This window comes from Pipistrellus hanaki, assembly GCF_964339955.1.
Source record: "Pipistrellus hanaki genome assembly, chromosome: 16".
Classification (NCBI taxonomy): domain Eukaryota; kingdom Metazoa; phylum Chordata; class Mammalia; order Chiroptera; family Vespertilionidae; genus Pipistrellus; species Pipistrellus hanaki.
In genome coordinates this window covers 31,648,240-31,672,903 of record NC_140518.1, presented here as the reverse complement: position 1 = coordinate 31,672,903, position 24,664 = coordinate 31,648,240, and the positions used below count along the sequence as shown (strand labels likewise).

Below are 24,664 nucleotides of genomic sequence, written 5' to 3'. Positions count from 1 at the left end.
CACACAATGGAAAAATGTCAGGTTTTTTTCCTTTTAATATTCATGTCTAGAGATTTCTTCTAAATTAAGAAAGACTACCTGTTATACATATCTTGTTCATTTGATAAAATAACTCTCTCAAAGGGATCAGTAACAGCAAATGATGCTGGTTACCAAGTCATTCAATTCTGAGTACAATGTTATGTTGAGCCCTTTGCTAACATTATTTCACTTAGTTCTCATTACAATCCTTAACCAGTACAGAGACTGAGACAGAGATGGTTAAGAAACTTTTACAAAACAAAGTCTCAAGAGAGCAAGTAGCAGAACCACGAATCAATCATAGATTGGCTCAGCTCCAAAGTCCATGCTCAAATCCCTGTGCGCTCCTTCTAGAGCAGACTCCCTTTTCAGAGAACCACTCCCTACAGAAATATAGCTTATTTCCTTTTCTATTTTTCTGGTTTGGACTATGATTGTCAGCAGGGCCCATATTTCTTCTATAGCTTTGCATTCCCAATTCTTATTAGAGCAGCAGTATCAACAAAATGGATTCATCGCCACTATGCAGAGAAATGCCAGGGCAAATTATTTAACTGAGCGCATCTATAAAAAGGATCAGACTTTTAACAAGTTTAAAATGGGTACATAAACTTTTCAATGGCCAGTTTTCTGGTGTTTGTTGTGGAATGATTGAGCTGAGCTACAAAAAGGAGAAATGTGGCTACTATACGATGTAATTATTTCAGAAAGATGGTTTTCTTCTGAGTCAAGTTGAGGCAGACATACAGGTAACTCCCCTGTATTTCTGGCCTGGTACTATTTTCCCCCTAGTATAGGTAGAAAAACTAAGTATAAACTTTCAAACTGAAACATTAACTCTTTCTGGTCTATTGCTTTTGATAAGAGATTATGAGACAAAACACAAAGACAAACATCATAAAATAACTTTTATACAGGATTAGATCTGTTTACATATAAAAAACAGAAAGGACCCCATTACAGTTAGATTTCACATAAATTACACAAATTGACTTTTTAAAACTACGATTCAACTTTGTTTAAAGTCCCTTTTAAAATTTTTGTTTTGAAGGCACAGTGCATGAAATAAAGACTGAAGCACTTGAGATGGATGAGTGTTAGGCACCTCATATCAATAGCTATAGATTTTTCTGGAGCTGGGGAATGTCACTGAAAAAAATGGAGAGGTGAAAAACTGATTTTTAATCTAAACATAAAAAAATACCATGTCATACCTCCATAAAATTTGCAGCATGGCCAGCACAGAATGCAGTTAGTATATTCACGTTATGCCATTTATAAAAATAATCATACTTATTACATAATTTATGTCCAATGGCCTCAAAATGGTAGCCTACTTTCAAATGTCATAATATATTCTGTCAAAACAAAATCAAACAAGGATGATATTCTGAAAGTCAAGTGGAGTCTTAATTATTGCTAAAACACAGAAGAAATGGGAGTTGGGGGCTATTTCTTCATAAATTATAAATCTAAGTTCAGTTGACATTAGTCAAGGAACCTAATCACACACATCCCCCCCCAAGAATCTGCTTTAATTGAAACAAATCAGAAACCCAGAGAGTTATCAAAAAGTTGCTAGATAGAAAATAATTGAACATCAAACACAGAACATTTTTATAATAATAATAAATTTGCTTCTGTTAAAAACAATTTCACAAGAGAACCATAACATAGGGCACTAGGTATAGCATTCACAGCCAAGCTTTTAATATAGCAGGGACAAAACCTGGTACAAGTGAATTTCTGACAATAAGAATACTACTGCTAAGAATAAATGAAAATGAAAGAATAGGACACTGTTACTGAGTAACTTGGTGTTAGCTCAGAAACAAAATAAGCTCAGGCAAAACACTACCTTTTATTTATTTGTCAACTCATAATTAGTTTTAAGGTCAATAGTCATTAATTCTGCAAATCCCATTCAGGTGAGTTATCAAAGGTAAACCAGTCAATCACACTGGACCAACTATACACTAGGTTTTCTTTCTGGAGGATGACAAAGTCACAAAGCAAATTCCCTCCGTTGAGAATTGCAAGCATTCCCCAACTGGATGGGATTCCAATTTCTATCCAGATGTTCACCAAAACACATCAAAACCAAAGGTCTTTCCTCCTGAAATTAACTTAAGTTCATCTTAATGAACTGCATAACCAATACATTTATACAGGCAGACACTTTGAACATTACCTACTCAATCACTTTGTTTTTATTAAGGAGGTGGGAGGGAAGAAGGTTTACAAACTGATCATCAGAGGTGGGAAAGCCTTGTGAATAAAAAAAGGCACAACTCAGACTCGGCCAAATATCATAATACTTACTTGCCTCCATGACTCCACAGAAACAGGAAGTCTAGGAGAAACACTGAAAAGTGCATTGCCTATCCCATATGGCTTCAATGCCTTATGCAATTAATGTGGTCTAATATCAGATCAGATCCACAAATAAAAGACAAAACAGAGCAGAGAACAGTTTTAGTAGTCATGATCCTGTACATTCATGTTAATAGGTCATTAGAGCCTGAAAGGCCTTGCTTTCCAGGACAATTCATTATTTAGAAATTCACTCCAAGATTAAAGATTCATAGCAGAACTTAGCTTTCTTTTCAGGAAAAAATATGGAAATAAATACTTGTATGTTTATTTCTAAAAAAAAAATTTACACATTTAAAAGGCATGGACTTTAGCCTCTGTAATGTACAGTTAAAGACATGTTTAATTCAGGAGAGAAATGAATTTAAAAGGTATCCTTGAATGTAGACCTAATTAAGTCAAGGCTATCACAATGACTTTAATTTCTTCCTGAAATGTCTCAAGCAGAGCTGGCCACTCATAGGCCCTTTGTTGGCATTCTGGGCTTTAAAAATTCTTAAAAATCAAGCTGAAAAGAGCAATAACACCACATCATCCTCTAAGGAGAATGTAAAGTTATTATGAGAAGAAATTAAATCATATACATTTCATTAAATATTAACATCCCACAAACATGTTCTACATATGTGGTGGCAAGGGCTCACAATTTAAAGTTGTCAATAATACGATTAATACCAGAATGGCTTAACCTGGAACAACCCAAATTTATCACAGATACTCATTAATAAGTGTCATGACTTCATTATTCCTGCTGAACCAAATCTTTGTTTTTTTTTTATAAAGCCATTTTGGGTGCATTTCTCACAAAACGTTGTTGAATAACTTAGGGGGTGATAAACCACTCCACACGAAGGTTTTGAGATGACTGATACATTAATGGATACAGAACACAATTTAAAAAGACGAGAGCAAGTTTTTTGATCCCCTGATTTGGTACAAATTCAGCAGCAACATGGCCATTAAAACATTCAAACTATTAGATCATTGGTAAGATGCACACTTAAGAAAAAAGAGCATTATTCCTACTGAATAGCATATTACAGACACAATAAAATGCAAATCTTTCAGGTCTTTGCAATAACCCAACTGCAGTGACGATGATACCTTTTCACCACAGTGTTACATCACACAGCAGTTCATAGCTTTTGTTTTATTTTAATGGAGAGAGCCATATTTAAATGCTTTCAAATGAACTTTTAACAAAATTGGTTAATAAAAAAAGACTGTCAAATGAAGCATTAGGATAAAGAACCCAATCACTTGCAGGGGTCTATATGAATTAGACTGGCCACGCTATTTCAATAACGGAATTACAGAGCGTAGGTTTGGGCTGGAGCAAGTGTAGATATTTTGTATTCAAATGTAGGTTAAGAATGTGCCAAGTAGGTTTCTTCCACACTTCCAGACATTTTCTGTAGAATTCAGATCTTGTAGATTGCTGGGTAATCTGAAAACCGTAAATGTACAACATAGAAAAAGGTTCAAATTTAGGGAATCTTAACAAAGTAGGCATTCCTAGAACTAGTATTTCACAGATAAAAGCAGCAGCACCTATGGGTTTTTACAAGTTAAAAGATAGGCAACATGAGTTTCAGCTTTTGATAGATCTCCCTCTTAGCTCCATTCAAATGGACATTTAGATCTTTTACAACAAAGTCAGCAAGTTCTCCCTTAAAATGGGTGTCTTTAAAAGTTTGCTAAACCTTACATGAGAGGTAGTGAAATCCTGCCAAGAGCACAGGCCACTAGTTCTGATCTAGTCTTGGAACAGGTAGAAAGCAAATACAGAAGTCCATTTATGCCTTTACTAATGTTACATGTTTAAAAATCAACTCGGCCTCCACCAAACCTGAATAAGAGTAACTCCAGCTATTTAATAACTAGAGAAAAGTACTCCTCAGTAGGTTGAGAAAACCTTAAGTTTTAAAGCTTTATGTCAGATTCTGACTGCTGTCCCTGCCTTAATATTTCTGGATTCTTTTGGCCATTTAAAAAGTAAAGAAAAAAAGCTAAAGCCACTAGGAAACACCTGATGTGCAAAATACAACATCCACTAGTTGGCTTTATGCAGTTTAACATAAGCTCCAAACAGCTCATCTTAAATTAAAAAGAAAAATAAAGTGGCTGTTCCATGTCTGCTGCATAAAATAGAAAGCAGATTTTTTTTTTTTTTAAAGAAAAGGTAGGAGTGCTTTAAGGAAGTTCAAAACTGCCAGCCAAATTCACAGAGAATACAAATTTAGCAAGTTAACTTCCCAAAGCTCTTTGAAGAAGCAAGATAGTCTCTCTTCTCAATGCAGTGTCTCCCAAAAGGAACTGTGATTTTGCTTGGTTCTTAGTCTGGGAGATATGCAAGGTGTGTGTTTCAATGTTTACTAGAATATAATGTTTCCTCTTCAGTGTCCGTTTCATCCTGGAACTCATGGCTTAAGAGGGACTTCTTGGAGCCGGTTGACATCAAGCGAATTTCATCTTCATATTCGTCGTGATGCTGCCGGAGCCGATGGAAGCCATCCTTGTGTCTGTTGGACTTGATTGAGCAGAGGCGCCAAATAATGCAAGCTGTTAGGACCAATGCCGACATGGTGGCACCTGTCAAACAAAGCACCAGGTGAATGGTGTTCTCCTTTAAAGATATAAATAAACTAGAGGCCAAGTGCATGAATTTGTGCACAGGTGGGGTCTGGCCAGCCTGGCCCCAAACAGGGCAGATTGGGGCTGGGCCTGTCGGGAGGAGGAGATGGTGGGAGGCTGGCTCGCTAACCCAGTCTCAGAGGGCGATTGGGGCTGGGACAGCTTGTTGGCGGACCCTGCCCCTGATTGGGGTTCGGGGGCTGACTGGGGGTAGGGCCGGCCATGGGGAGGGTCTATGGGAGGGAGGGGCTGAGTGGGAGGAGGAGCTGAGCGGGGAGGGGGGCTGAGGGCCCATCATGGCGGTGGGAAACCATTAGGGGTGGGGACCAGAGGTGGGGCTGGCCAGAAGGGAGGGGTGGGGTGGCATTTGACTGGCTGGCCTCACCCTTGATGTGGGTGGGAGAGTCCAATCAGGGGCAGACCAGCCGAGGGGAGGGGCCTCAGGAGGTTGGCCTGCTGGCCCCATTGCCTGATCGGGCTGGTTTATAGAGATTGGTTGTTAAGGCGTTGTGGTTGCTGGCTTTTCATATATATAGATAGCTACTTAAGACAATACTTTTAATAATATTCCATTCACATATTTTATTTTTATTTCATGTACTTAAAAACAATCTTTTAATATTACAGGAAGTAGTTTATCTATAGCAGGGGTCCTCAAACTTTTTAAAGTGGGGGCCAGATCATGGTCCCTCAGAGAGCTGGAGGGCCGGACTATATGAACTACTAATTCCTACTGTAACACCTCGGCTGCGCTCACTGCCCAAAAAACCTGGCGGGCCGGATCAGACTCCTCTGCGGGCCGCATGTGGCCCGCGGGCCGTAGTTTGAAGACCCCTGATCTTTAGTATACAAAATGAGAAAAACACAGATAGCAAAAATACTAAAAACCCAAACTCCATATCTCCACACTTCCATTATCTCAAGATCATTTTAACAATTGTAGTGGAATTTTTCCAGATTTTTCTTCATGCATGTGTATGTATATGCATTTTCCTATCACCACAATGAAATCAAACTGTCCACTATTCTGCAAATTACCAACGGCTTCTTTTCCTTTCCAGTAAATTTTCATCTCATTGAAACCCCTCATTTATTTAAAAGATTTGAGGTTATCAGAATAAGAGTCTTAATGACAGGTAATAATAAAATCATAATTTCCCCCCCTCGTTGTTCCCATTCTTTCGGCACAGAGTCATCCACATGAAGGATAACCCTGTTTCCTAAGCTGGAGTTTAGTTTTAGCTCACCAATGGAATGCACCAGCCAACAGGGAAGTGGTCAGGTGCAGTGGTGGATGGCTAATAAAATCATAATTTAAATTAAGTTCATAACAGCAAATGGGTGGTAGAGCCAGATTTAAGTTGTGGCTGAATCCTCACTCCTGTGTTTCTAATTACTAAGTGATCCATACTTTATCTGGTTCAAGCTGAGATGTCTCTACTTTAAGCACTCCACAACAGGCCCTATGATCTGACCATGTTTCGATACACCACTCTTTTTCAACTAGGGATCTTTTCCCCATACACCCTGTAATAAAACTTGGTTAGCACTAGCTGGTTTGGCTCAGTGGATAGAGCATGGACCTGTGCACTGAAGGGTCCTGAGTTCAATTCCAGTCAAGGTCACATGCCTGGATCATGGGCTCGATCCCCAATAGGGGGCATGCAGAAGGCAGCCAATCAATGATTCTCTCTCATCATTGATGTTTCTATCTCTCTTTCCCACTCCCTTCCTTTCTGAAATCAATAAAAATATGTTTGTTTTTTTTAAAAAACTTGGTTATTTTGCATTAAATTCAAGTTGCACTTAAAAATGAGCCAAGGCTCTTTGGGTCAAAAGATATACCAGCATATCTTTTACCACATACTGTTTTCTTTCTAACCTTTCAGTAATTTAAGCAATGACACACATTAATCCTGAAGAAAACAAATATTTCCTCCTTCCAAGATCATGGAAAAACCGAAATAACGTAAATCATAGTTCAAGGGGCTTATGATCTTAATATAAAGCAAATCATTCATTGAGTCAACAACTCTTCATTAAGACCCTTGGAGAGACTGACTATAGTCAAATAAATGACTAACTATATATAATATAAAAGATTAAGTGACCGAATGACTGGTCAACTGGTCACTATGATGCACACTGACTACCAGGGGATAGACACTCAATGCACAGGATTGGGCTCCCTCCTGTCTGGATGAGGCCTGTGGGGAATGGGCCTGTGGGGATCAGCTCCCTCCTGTCTGGATCGGCTCCCTCTTGTTTGGATCGGGCCTGCCGGGATCGGCTCCCTCCTGTCTGGATCGGCTCCCTCTTGTTTGGATCGGGCCTGCCGGGATCGGCTCCCTCCTGTCTGGATCGGCTCCCTCTTGTTTGGATCGGGCCTCCCGGGATCGGTTCCCTCCTGTCTGGATCGGCTCCCTCTTGTTTGGATCGGGCCTCCCAGGATCGGCTCCCTCCTCTCTGGATCAGCTCCCTCTTGTTTGGATCGGGCCTGCCGGGATCGGCTCCCTCCTGTCTGGATGAGGCTGTGGGGATTGGGACTGCAGGTATTGGTCTCCCTTCTGTCTGGATCAGGCCTGCGGGGATCAGGCCAAAACTGGCTATCCGATATCCCCTGAGGGGTCCCAGATTGTGAGAGGGTGCAGGCCAAGCCGAGGATACCCACTGGTGCATGAATCCGTGCACTGGGCCTCTAGTATAATATAAAGTCAGATAGTGATAAGTGCTATAATAGAAGCACGTGGGTTGGAGATAGTGGCAGGGGAACCATTTTAGCCAGGGTGATCAGGGAAGGGCTCTGTGGAGATGACATCTGAGTACAGACCTGAAAATGTGAGGAAGCAAGCCATGAAAAAACATGGGAGAACCGTGTTCCAGAAAATTCATGTCAGAAAAGGAGACATTAAAGAAAAGTGATTAGCTTCAGGTGATTATAGAGTTGACCAATTCGCAAAATGTCAGGGCTAGTGTTAACTTCAACTGCCAAAAATTTACATTTGTTTACCTGCTACAGTCACCACAAGCTCTCTTGGCAAACCAAATATCCGGTTATCTGTATCGAAGACTATGACCACAGAACTAGCTGCATCATGATGCACAAAAACCTGGGAAGATAAAGTACAAGAATTAGGAAAAAGTTCACTACTGGTGTATTGTATCCCTAGGGACATTATAGCAAACCAAAGAAATGATTCATTGTCATCTATAGTATACAAACGATATAAAAATTTCCCTTTTGTTGCTAAAAGATAGAAAGAGAGCAAGATATCAGAATCAAGAATTGGTCACATTTTTATTTCTTTATTCCTCTCATGCTTTCTCATAAGAGTTTCAGAATAAAATAGAAGTACTATTAAGAATAAGAATTTACATGATACTACTCAATTTGAGTCTCTTACCTGTGAATGTTGTTGCTGATATCCATCTGCGATGGCATTGATGTTATGGACACCTGGCGCCAACAGGACATGGAAGTAGCCACCCTCTTTGGTGTGTACCTTTATTCCTTCATTGAGTACAATGACTGCATTAGAGACTGGTTTTCCAGTCTTATCTTTAACAAATCCATGAACTCCCTTGTGAACCTGAAAAATATTTAAAATATAAATTTATGTTTTCACAATGCTAGATGGCCTAGAGGCAAGAGTTTGAGGCATGACAAAAACAACAACCCCCCATAAGACTGGTTTATTTGTCCTTCCCCATTGACTCTGACCTTGTCTGCTACTCATTCACTGCTTCAGAGGCAGAGGCAGAGAGATAAAGGAAAAGAGAACTTTAGTAGAGTCAAAGCTGGAAGTGTTAGAACCCAAATCTTCTGATGACTTCGATTGTTTACTTTCCGCCATAGTACACTGTCTCTGTGTGATATTCAAGTGAAAGAAACTGCAACATCTCACAGGGTTAAATCACTTAAATCACAGCAGATTCCAAATATGTGAACTCTTGGCACCTATTCAGGCAATAGAAATCGAACAGTTTCCTTTCTATCTACATTTAAAATAAATAATATAAACTCTGATAAAGGATTAAGAAAATGTTTTGATAAAGCTTTTCATTGAACATATTCCTGGGAGTTTGCTTCTAGTTAAAAGGGGAAGACTCACCTCCACCAACATGCTAAGAAGAGATTTTTTATTTTCCGCCCACAGGGCAGGAAGCTGTGCTGCGCTAGGAAAGTAGCAGCAGCTTGTGTACACTGTGATTTCCGGGCAGTGGCCATAGGTGACACTATAATCCTGGAATATAAAATTCAAAAGTAAATGTAAGAAAATTAATAAGTAAAAGTAAGAGTGAAGCTTTGTAGTGCAACAAATGGAACAAATGGAATAAAAAGAAAACCCAGGTGATGTAAACAAAGAATCTGTAAAGTATTTTATAGCAAATATAAATAAACCACTCAGTATCATAATCAGTCACAAACATGGCTGCTGCTAAGAGGGCCATTGAGACCAGGGACTATGTCTAATTCACTTTTGTGTCTCTAGTTCTGCTTAGTGTCTGGAAAGAGGTGCATCAGGGTTTGTTGAATAAATGAAGGAATAAGTACATGCAATAGGCTAGCTTCCCTCTAAACCCTAGAACTTCACTGCTGTTCTTGGACTCTGGAGGTAGAAGCACTAACACTTGTCCTCCGATACTTTTAACCTGCAGCCTCAAGCCACTGCTTACAATAAAGCAATTATTCTGCTTGTGTGAACAGGCTCCAAAACCCAATTTACCACCTTTCCCCCAAAACCTGTTTTTTGTAATCCAGTTAACAGTATTAACTTATTTTCTCACATAGACATGAAATCTTGGTTCTGACTTCAATGTCTTGCTATCATCCTTAATTTGCTAAATCCTGTCACTTCTACCCCAATATCTCTCAAATTTAATCCTGTGACTCCAGCTACACTGCCACTGCCCCAATCTAGGCTTTTATTCTTATTTGTCTAAGCTATTCTAAACCAGTCTCCCTGTACCACAATCTCTCTTCCTCCAAACTATCTACTGCTAAGAGATTACTTTTTCCATAGAACAGTTTAGATCATGTCATTATATATCTGCTTAAAACCTCAGTGGCTTCCCATTCCTTACAAAAACAAAGCATTCAAACACCCAAACTCTCTTTCCATCCTTGCCTCCACTGCTCTCCATGGTACCCCACATTCTAACTAAACTAGATTGCTACTGACCTCTGCCCATACTGCTTCCTCTTTCTGAAATGTCCTGCTGATTGACTTCTCTGCACCCAATGCCATGTCCTCTATGAAGAGAAGGCTACACCTCTGACTAGGTGTAACCTTTTCTGTCTTTAACTACTCATGGCACATTGAGTGTTGCTCTCTTCTAGATAAAATTGATTAATTCTGTAACATAGCTATTTGTAACATACTAGTAGTTATGAATTCTGTAACATATTTATGAAGCAAATTTTCTGGTTGCATGTGTGAAAATAATGACTGAGCTAACAACTCCTGACTAATTTGAAGTGGATGGACAACCAATTAAAATTCTGTCAGAAAGAAATTAAAGAACACCTAAGTAAATGAGAAGACATACTATGCTCATGAATAAGAAGACAATACTGTTGAGATGTCACCCAAAGTGATCTACAAATTCAACGCAACCTCTAACAAAATTCCGACAGCCTTTATGTGCAGAAAAAGACAATATTCAAATTCAAATAGAATTATAAACAGCTTTCAATAGCCAAAAAAATCTTGGAAAATAATAAAGTTGTAGTGCTCACACTTGCTAATTTCAAAACTTACTATAAAGCTACAATAATCAAAACAGTGATACTGGCATAAGAAGAGACATATAGACCAATGAAATAGATGTGAGAGTCCAGAAATAAGCCCATATAACTATGGTCAATTGATTTTTGACAAGAGTGCCAAGACCATTCAATGGGGAAAGAATAGAATTTACAACAAATGGTGCCCAAACAACTAGATTTCCACAAACAAATAAATGAAACTGAACTCTTACTTCATATCATACACAAAAACCAACTCCCCCTGGCTGGTGTGCCTCAGCAATTAGAACATTGGCCCTTGAACCAAAGGGTCGGGGTCTGATTCCTGGTCAAGGTCATGTACCTGGGTTGCAGGTTTGATTCCGGTCCCAGTTGGGACATGTGCAGGAGGTGACCAATCGATGTGTCTCTCTCACATCAACATTTCTCTCTCTCCTTTGTCTCTTTCTCCCTCTCCCTCCCTCCTTTCCACTCTCTCTGAAAAGCAATGGAAAAAATATCCTTGGGTGAGGATTAACAACAAAACACACACATACTAAAAAACACCACCAACTCAATTCAAATATAAAAGCTTAATCCATAAAACTCATTAGAAGAAAGCACAGGGGTAAATGTTCATGACCTTAGATTTTGCAATGAATTCTTAGATATAACAACAAAAGTATGAGCAACAACAAAAAATAGTTAAATATGACAATCAAAATTAAAAACTTTTGTGCATCAAAGGACATTATCAAGAAAGTAAAACAACAACCTACAAATGGGACAAACTATTAATAAATCAAACTATTCATAAATGAAAGTTATCATGTCAAGAAACCCATGAAGCAGATGTCATTCATTTTGCTTATATCAGAACAGTCACTGGATAATATTTATAATTCCATTCTCACTATATTCTAGAAAGCATACCTTCATGCTGCCCAGGTGGCTGTGCCATTCTGCTCCACGCATTATTCCTCCTGGAATATTCTCATCTATAAAAGCATTAAGAGATGTAGGATCAGCAAAACCATAAGGCAAGACTCCTTCCCTTGCCCAAAGCAGCAACAATAACAAGGGGTAGCGAAAATACCTACCTGACTTATTTGGGCAACTGGGCTGACCCAAGTGCATTGATGGATGATTATTTGCATAAAGTGATGCCAAATGCTTCAGAGTCTCTTTGTTTTCCACTACAAAGAAAAAATTCAGAAGTCAGAGGAGAAATCCAAAAGGGTTCTCTCCAGGTTCAACGTCATGGATACAAGTCATCTTTCTCTCTTCCTTGCACTCCACTGAAGTTTATTGAGGAGTTATTAGAATTAATCATGTCGTTCTATTTAACCCAGAATAATCTAACTGAAAAGGCATACATCTTCCTTACATTCAAAGGTATTAATGGTTAGGTTAGCAAACAGGCTATACTACCAAAATAATGGCATGTTTGGTATGTTTTACACATTTTCGGGCAACTGTGGCCTAATAATACTACTTCCTTGTAAGCTGCATTGAAAATGAAACAAACTACCTCCATATACAATGGCGCCAAAGAAGCCATTGTTTAACACACCATAAGGTACAAGTAGTCAATCAAGGTTTAAAACAGGGAAGGGCAATTCTGTATTGTTAATATTTGGTTACATATGAGTTTCTTGAGGCAGGTATTGTGTCCTATTCACTTTTATATTCTCAATGTTACAGACATAATAATTGCCCAATAAATGCTCGTGGACTAAACTGAACAGATGTGACAAGATGGCTACACTCAACAAAACTAGGCCATCATCAGATCTGACCTCTCTCTTACAAGGAACTATTTGAACTGTTGATATATACACAATCATATCAGGCTGGTTATTTGCTCAGGGAGTATGCTCAAATGCTCACCATTTTAAAAAAAAGTTAGAAGGGACATTACTTAATTAGAATTTCCTACCAAAGTTCAAACAGTATATATGTAAAGTGACATTCTACATACCTGTTTGTACTGGCTTATCATATGGATATGTGACCAGAACTGAACCACCATCTAAGGCTACAGAAAGACTGAAGTCCTGTTTTTGAATCAAATTTTCAATGATGGCTTTAGTCTCAGGCTGGGAAGCATTATCTAAAACAATAAAAGGTAAAATATTCAATAAGTTTTAAAAATGTAGTATGAGTAGTTAAGAAAATGTTCTGTACTTGAACACAATCAGAAGGCTAACATGAAATCTGTGGTAAACACTGTATAACCTCATAAGCCACTATTTCAAGCGAGGAAGATACATTTAAAAGGTAGGTTATTTTGAGTTTACATACTGCAAGATAACTGTGTAAAGATTAATGACTCTAAACGAGTTTAAGAAAATTCGTACTGAAAACAAAAAGGGAAGAACATATCCTTCTTTAAAAAATAACTTAGGAAGTCCCTGCCAGGTGGCTCAGTTGGGTGGGAGCGTTGTCCTGTGCACCAAAAGCTTGTGGTTTTGATTCCTGGTTGGGGCGCATACAGGAGGCAATCAATCTATGTTTCTCTCTAACATCAACATGCGCGCTCTCTCTCTCTCTCTTTTTCTCTTCTTTCCTCTCTTTCTAAAATCAATAAAAGCATATCCTTGGGTGAGGATTAAAAGTAAATAAATAAATGAATAAACAAATACATACTAATCTTTGAAGGAAAATAAGATTTTCAGAAAGCAGAGTGTTTTTGCAGCATGTTTACACAGTCAAAGAATTATAACGAAACTAAATGCTTAATGTTTGGTTGAATGGAACAGAGTATTGCCACACATCAGTACCATACTAAGATGCCATTAGTAAGAATGTTAGAGATCTAAATACTTGAAATGGAAATATGCCAATGATATATCCAATAAAAACTATTGCAGAACAATATGTATAAAAGATGGCCCTACCTAAATAAGAAACAGGCCCCTCCAAAACCAACATACACACTTCATGAGCACGTGTATGTGTGTGTATCTGTGCACACACGAATGTGGGAGGGCAGAGAGAGATAATTAACATCTCTGTATGACTAGTGATGAAACCCCCCCCCCAATATTATTAATTGAATTTCTAAGAAAAAAATTGAATTACTTTTACAAAATATAAAGGAGAAAAATTGGAAAAGATTTGTAGATGTATTTATACTTTATATCTACTATCTAGAAAAAAGTACCCCAATGCTCATATGCAAAATAGGATCAACTGATCCACCAGCAAAACAAAAAGAACTATCTGCAAAGTACTTTAACAGCCTAAAAGTCAGTCTTACTTGTAAAGTCTGTATCCAGATCTTTGCCGCGAGCATTTGCTTGTCCTATCTTTGAAGTACAGTCTTTCTCTTGTGCTCTCTCTCGCCCATCTGGATTTAGAGAAGGGACAATCACAATTCTAGTCCTGTCAACCAGCTAAAATAGAAACAGAAGTCAATGAATTTATTAGCTACATGTGGAATCAAAAGGTACCTATCTACCATGACTCAAACAGAAAATCTTTATTGTTTGATTTAAACACAGATTTAAATGGCAGAACTAAAAAATAAAAATAATCTCTTGCTTCAATAACATTAAAAACAACAACAAAAAACTACCATAGAACTGATGATTTACAACAAGAATCAGAGATCACTGTCTGCAGGTTAAATCCAGCATGTTATTTGCTATTATAAATAAAGTTTTATTGGTACATAGTCATGCCCAGGTCATAGCACTATTTGTGCTTCAATTGTCAAGCTGAGTAATTGTAACAGAGCATTTGTCCCACAAAGCCTGAAATTTATACCAATTGGCCCTTTATAGAAAAAGTTTGATAACTGCTGGCTTAAATCAATAATAATAGTAAGGCTGTATTTTCCAGATGAAAAACTGATATCTATAATATGACAAATGGTAATGTATGTCTGGAAACAATGAGACAAAAGAGTTGAAATCAGTATGTAAAAAAAATAAAATAAAAGTAGTAGTTATATGTCTTACCCACAATAATTTCTTCTCCAGATAATTTACAGGCATCGATAGCTACATCTATGGCATGAACTAATTTCTGATATACTTGATCCCATATATTTCTAATAGTTAATCCTTGATTTATTTATTCTGTTAAAACAGTCTATAGGTTGAAAATATATGAGACCCTTTAATTAATTGGTTCTTAAATCTCTCCTCTGGGGAGATATTTTTCTAAAGTACACACGCTTTAGCTTCACCACAGGTCTCTGACTATGTGTATATTTTCTTGAACTTGCCAGATAATTCTGACCTGTAGCTCAAGACAAATGACAATCTAAAGGGATCTAGAGTTTAAGACCAGTGAGGAAAATTCTCATAAACCAGGAGTTTTGAAATTCCTGGTAGGTGTTTTACCTAGGTCTATATATAGTCTCTTATAATCATAAGGTCAGTAGGTAGCAACTCTGCTAAGCCTATGAATCAAAGTTCTTTTTTGTAGTCATAGATGGTTAAAGTAGATAATGCCATATTGAAATCTTTAGTCCCCCAAAATGTCCAATAATTTTGCATTTATTGCTGAAACCGGTTTGGCTCAGTGGATAGAGCATCAGCCTGTGAACTGAAAGGTCCCAGGTTCGAATCTGGTCAAGGGCATGTAACTTGGTTGCGGGTACATCCCCAGCAGGGGCTGTGCAGGAGGCAGTTGATCGATGTTTCTCTATCTCTCCCTTCCTCTCTGTAAAAAAAATCAATAAAATATATTTAAAAAAATTTTTGCATTTATTACATAAAAAGAAAAAGGAAAACTATTGTCTTTTACCTCACTTTTCACTGTGGTTTCCTAGTTATAAGTAACTAGGAATGGAAGTCCCTCAAGTTAGAATATACAAAATTGTAAGTAAAGATTGAAACAATAACTAGACTATTAAATTAGGGAATAGAGAATTGAGTGAAAATCTATGGCTCTTAATTGTAGCCAAAGAAATATAATAGAAAGACATAATTAACAATGAGTATATACAAAGATGATCCATTTTTAAAGAGTAAAGTTTATAATGCACTAAAAGTGCCTCTGTGTAAAATGTAACAAGGAATTAAATTAAAATTCAAAATGATGCCTCAATATCAATGTTTACCACTGAGCTTTTCCCTTTTAAAACATCAAAACATGCTATTCTCTTACTTGGGTAACAGCAGGGTTCCTTTTGTAGTTTAGGCAGAGAAATTCTGCCAGAGCCAAAAGCAATTCAGTTCCAACTGGAGCATTTCCATGGATACCAGCAACAAAACGAATCTTTGGTTCTTCAGGTTCAGATACATTGGGCTTATTGGATATTTCAAGAGACCAAATTTGACGATATTCAGCACTTTGTCCCAAACTTTCAAAAACCAAGAAACAAAAATTCATCAAGTAATCAAGCATTATATAATATTAATGCTAACATAAAAAAATTTTAAAACAAAAAATGAAAACAAAACAAGTTTTAAAAAAATAAGTCATTATGCCAGAAGACTTGAAGAAAATTAGTTTTATTTCACTTAGCATAATACTCCCCAGGGCCCTCCATGCTGTCTCAGAGGCTAAGCCAGTTAGAGAAAGACAAATATCACATGATCTCACTCATATGTGGAATCTAATGAACAAAATAGATCCAGAGACACAGAAGCATGGAATAGACTGTTAAGTCTCAGAGGGAAGGAGGGGGCTTGTGGGTGGGAAGAGATCAACTAAAGAACTTATATGCATATATTCATAACCCATGGACACAGACAATAGAGTGGTGAAGGCCTGGGATGGGCCAGATGGGGTCAATGATGGAAAAAAAGGGAACATATGTAATTCTTTCAATAATAGAGGTTTGGGGTTTTTTAAATTTAGTTTTTTTGACCAAAGAGAAGTGATAAAAGGTTTTAATTTAGCTTGGCATACCTCCAAATCCAGTCATTTTCATAATAGTTCTATCCTCTACAATCTACACTAATATTTAGTTAGCATATCTCTTTTCAACCAACTCACTTAGAAAAATATAAATATACACAAATGTAGAGAATCTTTTAAAAACTAAATTAATTTAGATACTTTATGCTTTACTATAAATGTAATACCGGTACCACAGTAAAAATGATTTAAAATGCTCTTCTTGCCAAGAGCTCTGATATTAAAGCCTGCTTTCTTTGGTATAATATCAATATAATAGGAGATTTAGTCAGATAGAGAAATATATTCACATTAAATTGAGAAGGATTACTAGAATAGGAAAATTATTGCTTTCTGGAAATGCTATTCAATGGTACTTAGCACCGTTGGTGGATCACCTATGTGGCCCACCATTGACAAGTGTTGCATATTTTGGGGGAAATATTTAACTAAAAAGTTCTATTGAATTGTAAGGTTAAAAAACACACAACTTAAATGACTAAGTAAATGGAGAGCAAAATAAGTTCTCATTTTTTTATTTTAAAACAATAAAGCCCTATATGGATCTAAGATGACAATATTAAATACTGGGCAGTATTTAAAAATCAGTTGAGGAAGATAGATAATGGATATTGCGAAAGTAAATGTCACTCTTTGCATCTATGGACATTATCAACCAGTATTTGAGAAACTAAATTTGCTGGTAAAATTAAAAGAACCAATGAAGAAAAACAAAGTAAAGAGCTAGATAATATTCATTAGGCATGTAAGCAGAGAACTGTAAGCACATGGCAACATGTCAAGTAAAGGCCCTCAACAGGCAAATAATGAAAATCAACAAATCAAGGAAATAATTTTGGAGTAACTGTAACAAGAGCTACAGAAGATTTATAATGAAACAGTGGAACTGAAATAGAGAAACTCTAGAAAGGGAAGGTAAATGCTGTCTCAGCCATCAGTTTCACATAAGCCAGTACTGCGTATTTTTTTTAGACTATCAGTCAATCACATGTCCTTAAGTGGGAACAGCAACCGTTCAACTGTGAATAGATGGACTAGAGTAACGATTTTCAACCTTTTCCATCCCACAGCACACACAAAATGTATTTCATTTTTTGCCAATCTGACAAAAAAAAAAGGTATAATTTTGATTCATTCACACCGGATGGCTATTGTTGTGTTGGCTATTACTTTTTTCTTTGACAATCTGAGGGAAAAGAGGTCAGTGCCCTGAATAAACAGTAAAGAACTGCATGTTTTAAAAATTCTTGTAGTATACTGGCTTAAAGTCGTTGGACTAGAGTACAGAAAATGACAGCAACCAGGTTTCGTTTTCTAATTTGGAAAAAGAATGATCTCTGCAGGTGAGCTCACAGTTCCAAATTTGCCCCTTACTCCAGCAAAATAAAAGACACTAATGTAAGTAATAAGTAGTCAGAACATGAATCTGCAGCTAAGAAGTGAAAAGGGGTCTGAAATCAGTCAAAGCAATCATTAGAAAGAGTAATGTCACATTTCTGGAGGCACAAGACATACATTGCTAATCTAAGCAGTAGTTCTCTGCCAATGTTCTCATAAAAGTTTCCAAGATTCATTGTTAGAAAGCTCTCCAAGCAAATGTTTCAAAATATAATAAGTGAACTCTAACTCTGTATATTCAGCTTCCAAATAAATTATAGGAACCATTCAACATAGCCTATGCTGAATGTAACTTCTTAAAAAAAAAAAAAAGGGAAAGAAAAAGCAAAGCAGTAAGATGACACTTACTTGGTAAGATTTGTAATATGTGGGTAGTTCATCACAAGTCCTCTTAGAAATTCTGATAAATCTTTGTATGAGTGGTATCGATAAAGGGCCAGATTTGAGGAGGAGCGTAACATGAGGTTTTCCAAACCATTCTCAGCTGAAAGGTCTTTAATTAAAGTTTCAAACTCTTTGGTAGTTGGATCACTGGCATCATCAGTGTTGATCCTATCTCCCCTTCCTTTCTTTGATTCAATGTTTGAATCTGGTGAAGATCGAACAAGTGTGAAGTTGACCTGAACAGCACCTTCGCTCTTCACAGTCACGTTCCTGGTAACTGGATTGTACCTGTGGGAGAGAGACAGAGATGAGCCCCACTTCTGCAGCTGGAGCACAGCAGCTCTGGGGGAACCCTCGAGATAAACGTGGTGCATCTTCCTAAAAGAGTCAAATTTTTAAATTTGTGATAAATTTAATATTTATTTTAAACATTAAATAAAGAACAGAGATGAGTAGATATATATAGTAGTATATATATATATATATATATACAAAAGTAGTCACAAACAGTAACAAATGTTTGTCGCTATGTACCAACAAACAAACAAACAAAAAAATGACTAGAAGGTAAAAACTTTAAGTTTCAAATTAAATAGGTGATTCTAGTTCTAAGCTATTTGTAAATGAGGGGGAAATAAAGAAAAAAAATTTTTTCCCAGAAAAATAAAAGTCATAAGTTCATTTTCTATTTTTAAGTAAATGTATCTTTATGGAAAGAAAACCTGCAAAAAGATACAAATGGCCTTTTTTAGATAATTTATAATAAGAGAGAAAATGATACTGAAGCAATAAGACATTAAATGTACAATAATAAAAAATGTTTGTCTATGAAAGAGTATTTATTGGAAATGATTGAAGTATTTATTGAAAATGACTGAGTATTTATTGGAAATGATTTAAGTATGCAGCAGAACAGGAATCTTTTTCTCCAGCTAACAGGTACTTCCTAGAAGAGTTACTAACAGTGAAGGAAATCACTTACGATGGCTTTACACCTGGAAGGGGGAGGTGATCTGATGCACCGTTCAAGGTGCATAATTTCACAAAATTCCTATATCTGATAAGTTTGAATACTCACTTTGCAAACAGAGGAGAGTCAAATGTGTAACCATCTCTAAACTTCCCAGCGTTAAATTCAAGGTTGCTTAACTCTTTAGGGCTTTCTGACAATAACCTTCCAGAATGGAACGATGCCTGTCTTATTCCCAAGTGTTCAATTTCCAAGTATTCAGTCACTCACCCTTCAGCAGATGCTGTGATTTTATAAGTCCCTGGAACCAAGAGACGCCAGTAATCTCCAGTTTTGTAAGTAGTCACTGGGTGATTGATTTCAGCAACACTAATGGTGGCATTTAATATACCTCTGCCATCCGTGGCATCTAGGACAAATCCTTTGACACCCTGATGAACCTGGATAAAGTACAAAGACGCCAAGATCATTAACTATCATTATTATTTTGGGAGTTCATATCCAAAACAACAGATTGTTAATAATGTAAACATGGGGACCAAAAAGGAATTTGGGAGTTCAGAGTAAAGCTAAACGTAAATGCCTATTAAACAAAATATGTTCATTTCTGAAAGGCTAATTTTTCATAGGCTTTGGTTTACTTATCACAAGGATTAAAAAATACACAGTTTAAACTTTTGCACATCTAACAATTTTAGAATATAGGACATTCTGCAAGAAAACTGACCTGGCTTCTTTAAAAATGTTATTTAAAAAGAAATAGGACTTTTCTAATGAGAGTAAAATATGTAATAATCAAATGCAATACATAAAACTTGACTTGATCTTGGCTCTAAAATATAGCTATAAAAAGATGCTTTGGGGACAAGAAGTGGAAATTTAGATAACACTAGGTAATATTAGGGAATTACTGTTAATTATCTTATGTGAGATAATGGCATTTGGGGATGGCATTCAGAAAAATATTCTTATTTTTAGAAGATGCATTCTGAAATACTTAGATGTAAAATACTGTATAACATCTATAATTTACATTGAAATAGTTCAGCAAAAATGTGTGTGTATAATTTAAATACAGCAAAATGTTAAAAATCGTTAAATCCAAGTGAAGGAATAAAAGTGTTTACTGTGTTTGCTCCTGAGTACTCACCTGTTTCATAAATTGGATTAGAGATCTTCGATTCTGTTCCCAAAATTTTGGCAGATCCTTCTCAAACGGGTATTTCACACAACCTAGTTCAATAGTCACTTCAAAGCAATTTGTTTGTAAATAGTTCCAGTCCTGCATACCACCTAAAGGATAAAAAAAATTATAAGCAGTCACAAAAATTATAATTCTAACTAATTCAGATCCCAAAAGGTAAGCAACGTTCCCAGTGAAAAACCAAATTCATCTTTTCTCAGCATTGGTTGAAAAGCAATGATGTGTTCATTTGAGAGCTGTTTGATTCTTGTGGTACAGGTGAACACTTGTACTGTCATGTTCAAGAATTCAAGAGCAGCTTACCCTTGTTTTATTACAACTTCTAAGTCTCTTTGAAATAGTCAGAGATAAAAATATAACACTTTTTATCAAGTTTTAGTGCATTATTTTTATTCACTGTGCATCAAATGTAAAAACACTTGAAAAGGTTATTTGAATATTTTAAACTAAATATCTTTAAAATAATGAGTCTTTCTCAAAATTAAAAAATTAGTAACAAGAAGCATTATCCAGGGAAACAGAAAACCCATCAAATTATGTGACCTTAATATAAACGAATGTTTACCTGGGACATTATACCAATTAGCTCCATTTGTTATTCCATGAGGAAAATATTCATTAGGGTATATATTCTTGCAAGGTCTACCTTGAAACATCTGGGAATTTTCCTGAGGGGGGAAAACAGAATCTTTATTTGTATTTTTTGTATCTGTATAAAAAACAAAACAAAAAACACCACAGGGAGGATAAGGAAAAATAAAAGCAGTTACTCAAAAGGTGTATGTGGGGCTTAAAGGTACAGAAAGCCAAGGGAAGCAATGAGGCTTTTCAATGCATAGATGTCTATACCATTTAGATTTTTAAAATGTTTCATTATCTATTTTTTTAATCGAAATTAAATATGCTTTGTAAAAAAATTGGACTTTATTTCTCACTCACAACTAAAGTATTTAAACCAAATCAACTACTCTATTAAAAAAAAACTAAAAAACCCCACACCTGTTCATATTCATACTTTCATTTCATGCTTCGAAGAATCTTAAAGTCCAGAGAAGATAATTCACATACAACATGCAGTAAGCAGCTTTCTCAGCTTTGAGGGGGCTGAAATGACTCCTCAATGCTTTGACTGCACTCTGCGCAATTACCTTTTCCTGTTACAACTGGTGGCACCTATTGTCTTCTAAAGAAAAGACACTACTCCTCAAAACAGCTGTCTTACATATATATATATATTTTTTTTTAATTATTATTTTTAGAGATAGGAAGGAAAGAGAAAGAATGAGAAGCATCGATGGGCTGCCTCCTGCATGTCCCATATTGGGGATCGAGCCCACAACCCATTAAATTGTCTTAGTGTCCTTTGTGAAAAGAAAAAAATCAATTGACCATAAATGTAAGAATAAATTCTGGACTCTCAACTCTATTTTACAGTATCTTAATTACTATAGCTTTGTAGTAAATTTGAAATTGGAAAGTAGGAGGCTTTTAGCTCTCTCTTTTATTTTTAAATATATTTTATTGATTTTTTACAGAGAGGAAGAGAGAGGGAGAGAGAGCCAGAAACGACGATGAGAGAAACATCGACCAGCTGCCTCCTGCACACCCCCTACCGGGGATGGGACCGCAACCCATGTACATGCCCTTGACCAGAATCTAACCTGAGACCTTTCAGTCTGCAGACCAACGCTTTATCCACTGAGCCAAACCAGTTTCGGCATAACTCTTGTAATTTATTCTTCGTTTTGGAGAGAATTTTGTCTTTTTCTTCCATTTCTTTCCTGAGTTCTATCAATTCTCCTTTATTTCTTCTTGTTTCCTTTTTCTTTCCTTTCTGTTTTCATTTTTCAAATATATGAGCCTACCTGGTTTTCCCTATTCTCAGTGTGTTTGGGGGTATATTACAAGTAATCTGTTTTGAGTGTAGACTTAGTTTTCTTCTGCTTCTTGGAGTTTTTTGTTTTTTGTGTGTTTTTTTTTTGGTTTTTTTTTTTTTGTGGTGGCGGTAAGGTTTCCTCAGGAGGTAAGTGTGAAGTTTCATTTCCTGATTTTCTGCAATAGCTCTCCGATGGTTTTCTTTACCTCATGTTCATTTTTATGATATTGGGCTGTTTTGCATGATTCCTGGTTAACAGTATCTTTTTCTGTTAGTCTAGCAATCGAGATACTTTAGTGTGAGTGTGGTTTTTTGTTTTGTTTTTTTTAAAATTTATTTGCTTTGATGTAAAGGTGGAGTTGCAAGTCCTCTGATTTTATGACTCTCCTTTATCTTGGTCAACCTTATACTTCCCCCTTTTTTCTTTTTCTTTTTTATTTTCGCCTTCACTATTCAATTGTCAAAGAGCATGTCTTCATTTCATTTTGCCTTTCTCCCTCAGAAGGTATGAGCGGAAAGATTTCCCTTTAAATTGCTGCCTATCCTTTTAAATCACAACAGATCCTTTAAGTTGTACTTTGAAATCTCTTCCTTATATTCCAGTGCTCTCATCTGCCCAGTTACTTTTTTAATATTTTCAGATTTAGGGTATATTTAATATTTTGTGGTCATTCCGAATCACCTTTAGTCCTGCCCTTTATTAACTCCTCTCCTTGGTCTCAACAGATTCTCTTGGTCTGCTTTTCCTCTCAGCCTTGTGGTGGGACAAAGGTGGGTGGGCACATGATAATCATGACAGATCACAACCAAGAGAAAAGAGGCTGTAAGTAAAGACTGAGGATTTTATTATTTAAAAAATTTTTTTAAATATATATTTTATTGATTTTTTTTTACAGAGAGCAAGGGAGAGGGATAGTTAGAAACATTGATGAGAGAGAAACATCAATCAGCTGCCCCCTGTACACTCCTCACTGGGAATGTGCCCGCAACCAAGATACATGCCCGCAACCAAGGTACATGCCCTTGACTGGAATTGAGCCTGGGACCTTTCAGTCCGCAGGCCAACACTCAATCCACTGAGCCAAATCGGTTAGGGCAAGACTGAGAATTTTAATTATCACCTCTCTCATTTACAACAGAAAAAAAAAAAAAAGGACATAATATTCTAGAAGAAACAGGCGTGGTAGGACCAAGTAATGGGGGAGAATATAGGTAAGACACAAATAAATCTAAATCTGAATAAGAATCTGAATGAAATCACCTCATGTTACTCAAAGTTTTACTTTAGTTCAAGGAAAAGTGATCTCCTGGGACTAAGAGGAGTAAAGCTGGGATTAGGAGGCTGAAATAGATGATAAAGGCTTAGAATCAAATGAGCCAGGGAGTCAAGTAGCAAAGCATGAAATGTTGCCAGGTAAAAGTGAGTGCTCAGCTGAAGTTAGAGAGCATACATATGCAGTGTAGTCAATTGCCATGACTGCGTGACATTTCTGTAGTATACTTGGAATACTGGAATGGAGAAGAGACATGGTGATGCTACAGACTGGATATTGGCAAGGCAGATATGTCAAAAGGGTATAACACATCCTAAGTTGTGAGAGAATCACTGAAAGGTATGTCAATGGGTCTTGGCTAAATAGAAAGTAAATCAAATCAAAGGATTAAAAAGGCCACGGGATATTTAAAAAGACTAAGAAATTAGAGTTCACAGTGAGGGTCAAGAATGGAACTCTAAGAACAGGCACAGAAGGTGACAGGGACATGAGCAAAATCTGACATTATTTTTATGATTTGGGGGTATCCAATTCTTCTCATTTATCCATGTGCATCCCTCTAAAAGTGCTGTGCCCAAAGTAATAAATGTACTCCCCTCTTAGAAACTCTGCACGCTCTCAAGGTCTATATGTACAGAATGCACAGGGAAGTGGAATGATGGAAGGCTGTGATTAGAGGACACAGAGTTGCAGTAATAGTCTTCATCATCTACAACCAATAAAGTCAGACTGTCAGTAGTAAGATAAAAAATTTAGCCCAGACCCGTTTGGCTCAATGGATAAGCATCAGCCTGTGGTCTCAAGGGTCCGGGTTCGATTCCGGTCAAGGGCACGTACTTTGGTTGTGGGCACATCCCCAGTAGGGGGTGTGCAAGAGGCAGCTGATCGATGATTCTCTCATCGATGTTTCTCTGTCTCCATCCCT

The 24,664-nt window shown here is 36.8% G+C and overlaps 1 protein-coding gene across 2 annotated transcripts in view; it reads right to left on the bottom strand.

The window, feature by feature from the left end:
- Positions 1–912: 912 nt before the first annotated feature.
- The window catches only part of CPD (carboxypeptidase D), a 61,054-nt gene continuing 37,302 nt past the window's right edge, over positions 913–24,664 (bottom strand). Inside the window, exons 9-21 of one of the 2 annotated variants that reach the window (XM_084862835.1) lie at positions 21,155–21,257; positions 20,536–20,678; positions 19,656–19,825; positions 18,380–18,703; positions 15,878–16,073; positions 14,019–14,154; positions 12,738–12,869; positions 11,857–11,952; positions 11,690–11,754; positions 9,141–9,272; positions 8,433–8,618; positions 8,039–8,138; positions 913–4,986 (exon numbers count right to left, since the gene is read on the bottom strand). In XM_084862835.1, coding sequence (XP_084718961.1) covers positions 4,760–4,986; positions 8,039–8,138; positions 8,433–8,618; positions 9,141–9,272; positions 11,690–11,754; positions 11,857–11,952; positions 12,738–12,869; positions 14,019–14,154; positions 15,878–16,073; positions 18,380–18,703; positions 19,656–19,825; positions 20,536–20,678; positions 21,155–21,257 — 2,010 coding nt within the window. In that variant the 3' untranslated portion in view covers positions 913–4,759. Of the gene's footprint in view, positions 4,987–8,038; positions 8,139–8,432; positions 8,619–9,140; positions 9,273–11,689; positions 11,953–12,737; positions 12,870–14,018; positions 14,155–15,877; positions 16,074–18,379; positions 18,704–19,655; positions 19,826–20,535; positions 20,679–21,154; positions 21,258–24,664 lie in introns of both variants that reach the window. The other variant, XM_084862834.1, reaches the window with a different exon arrangement.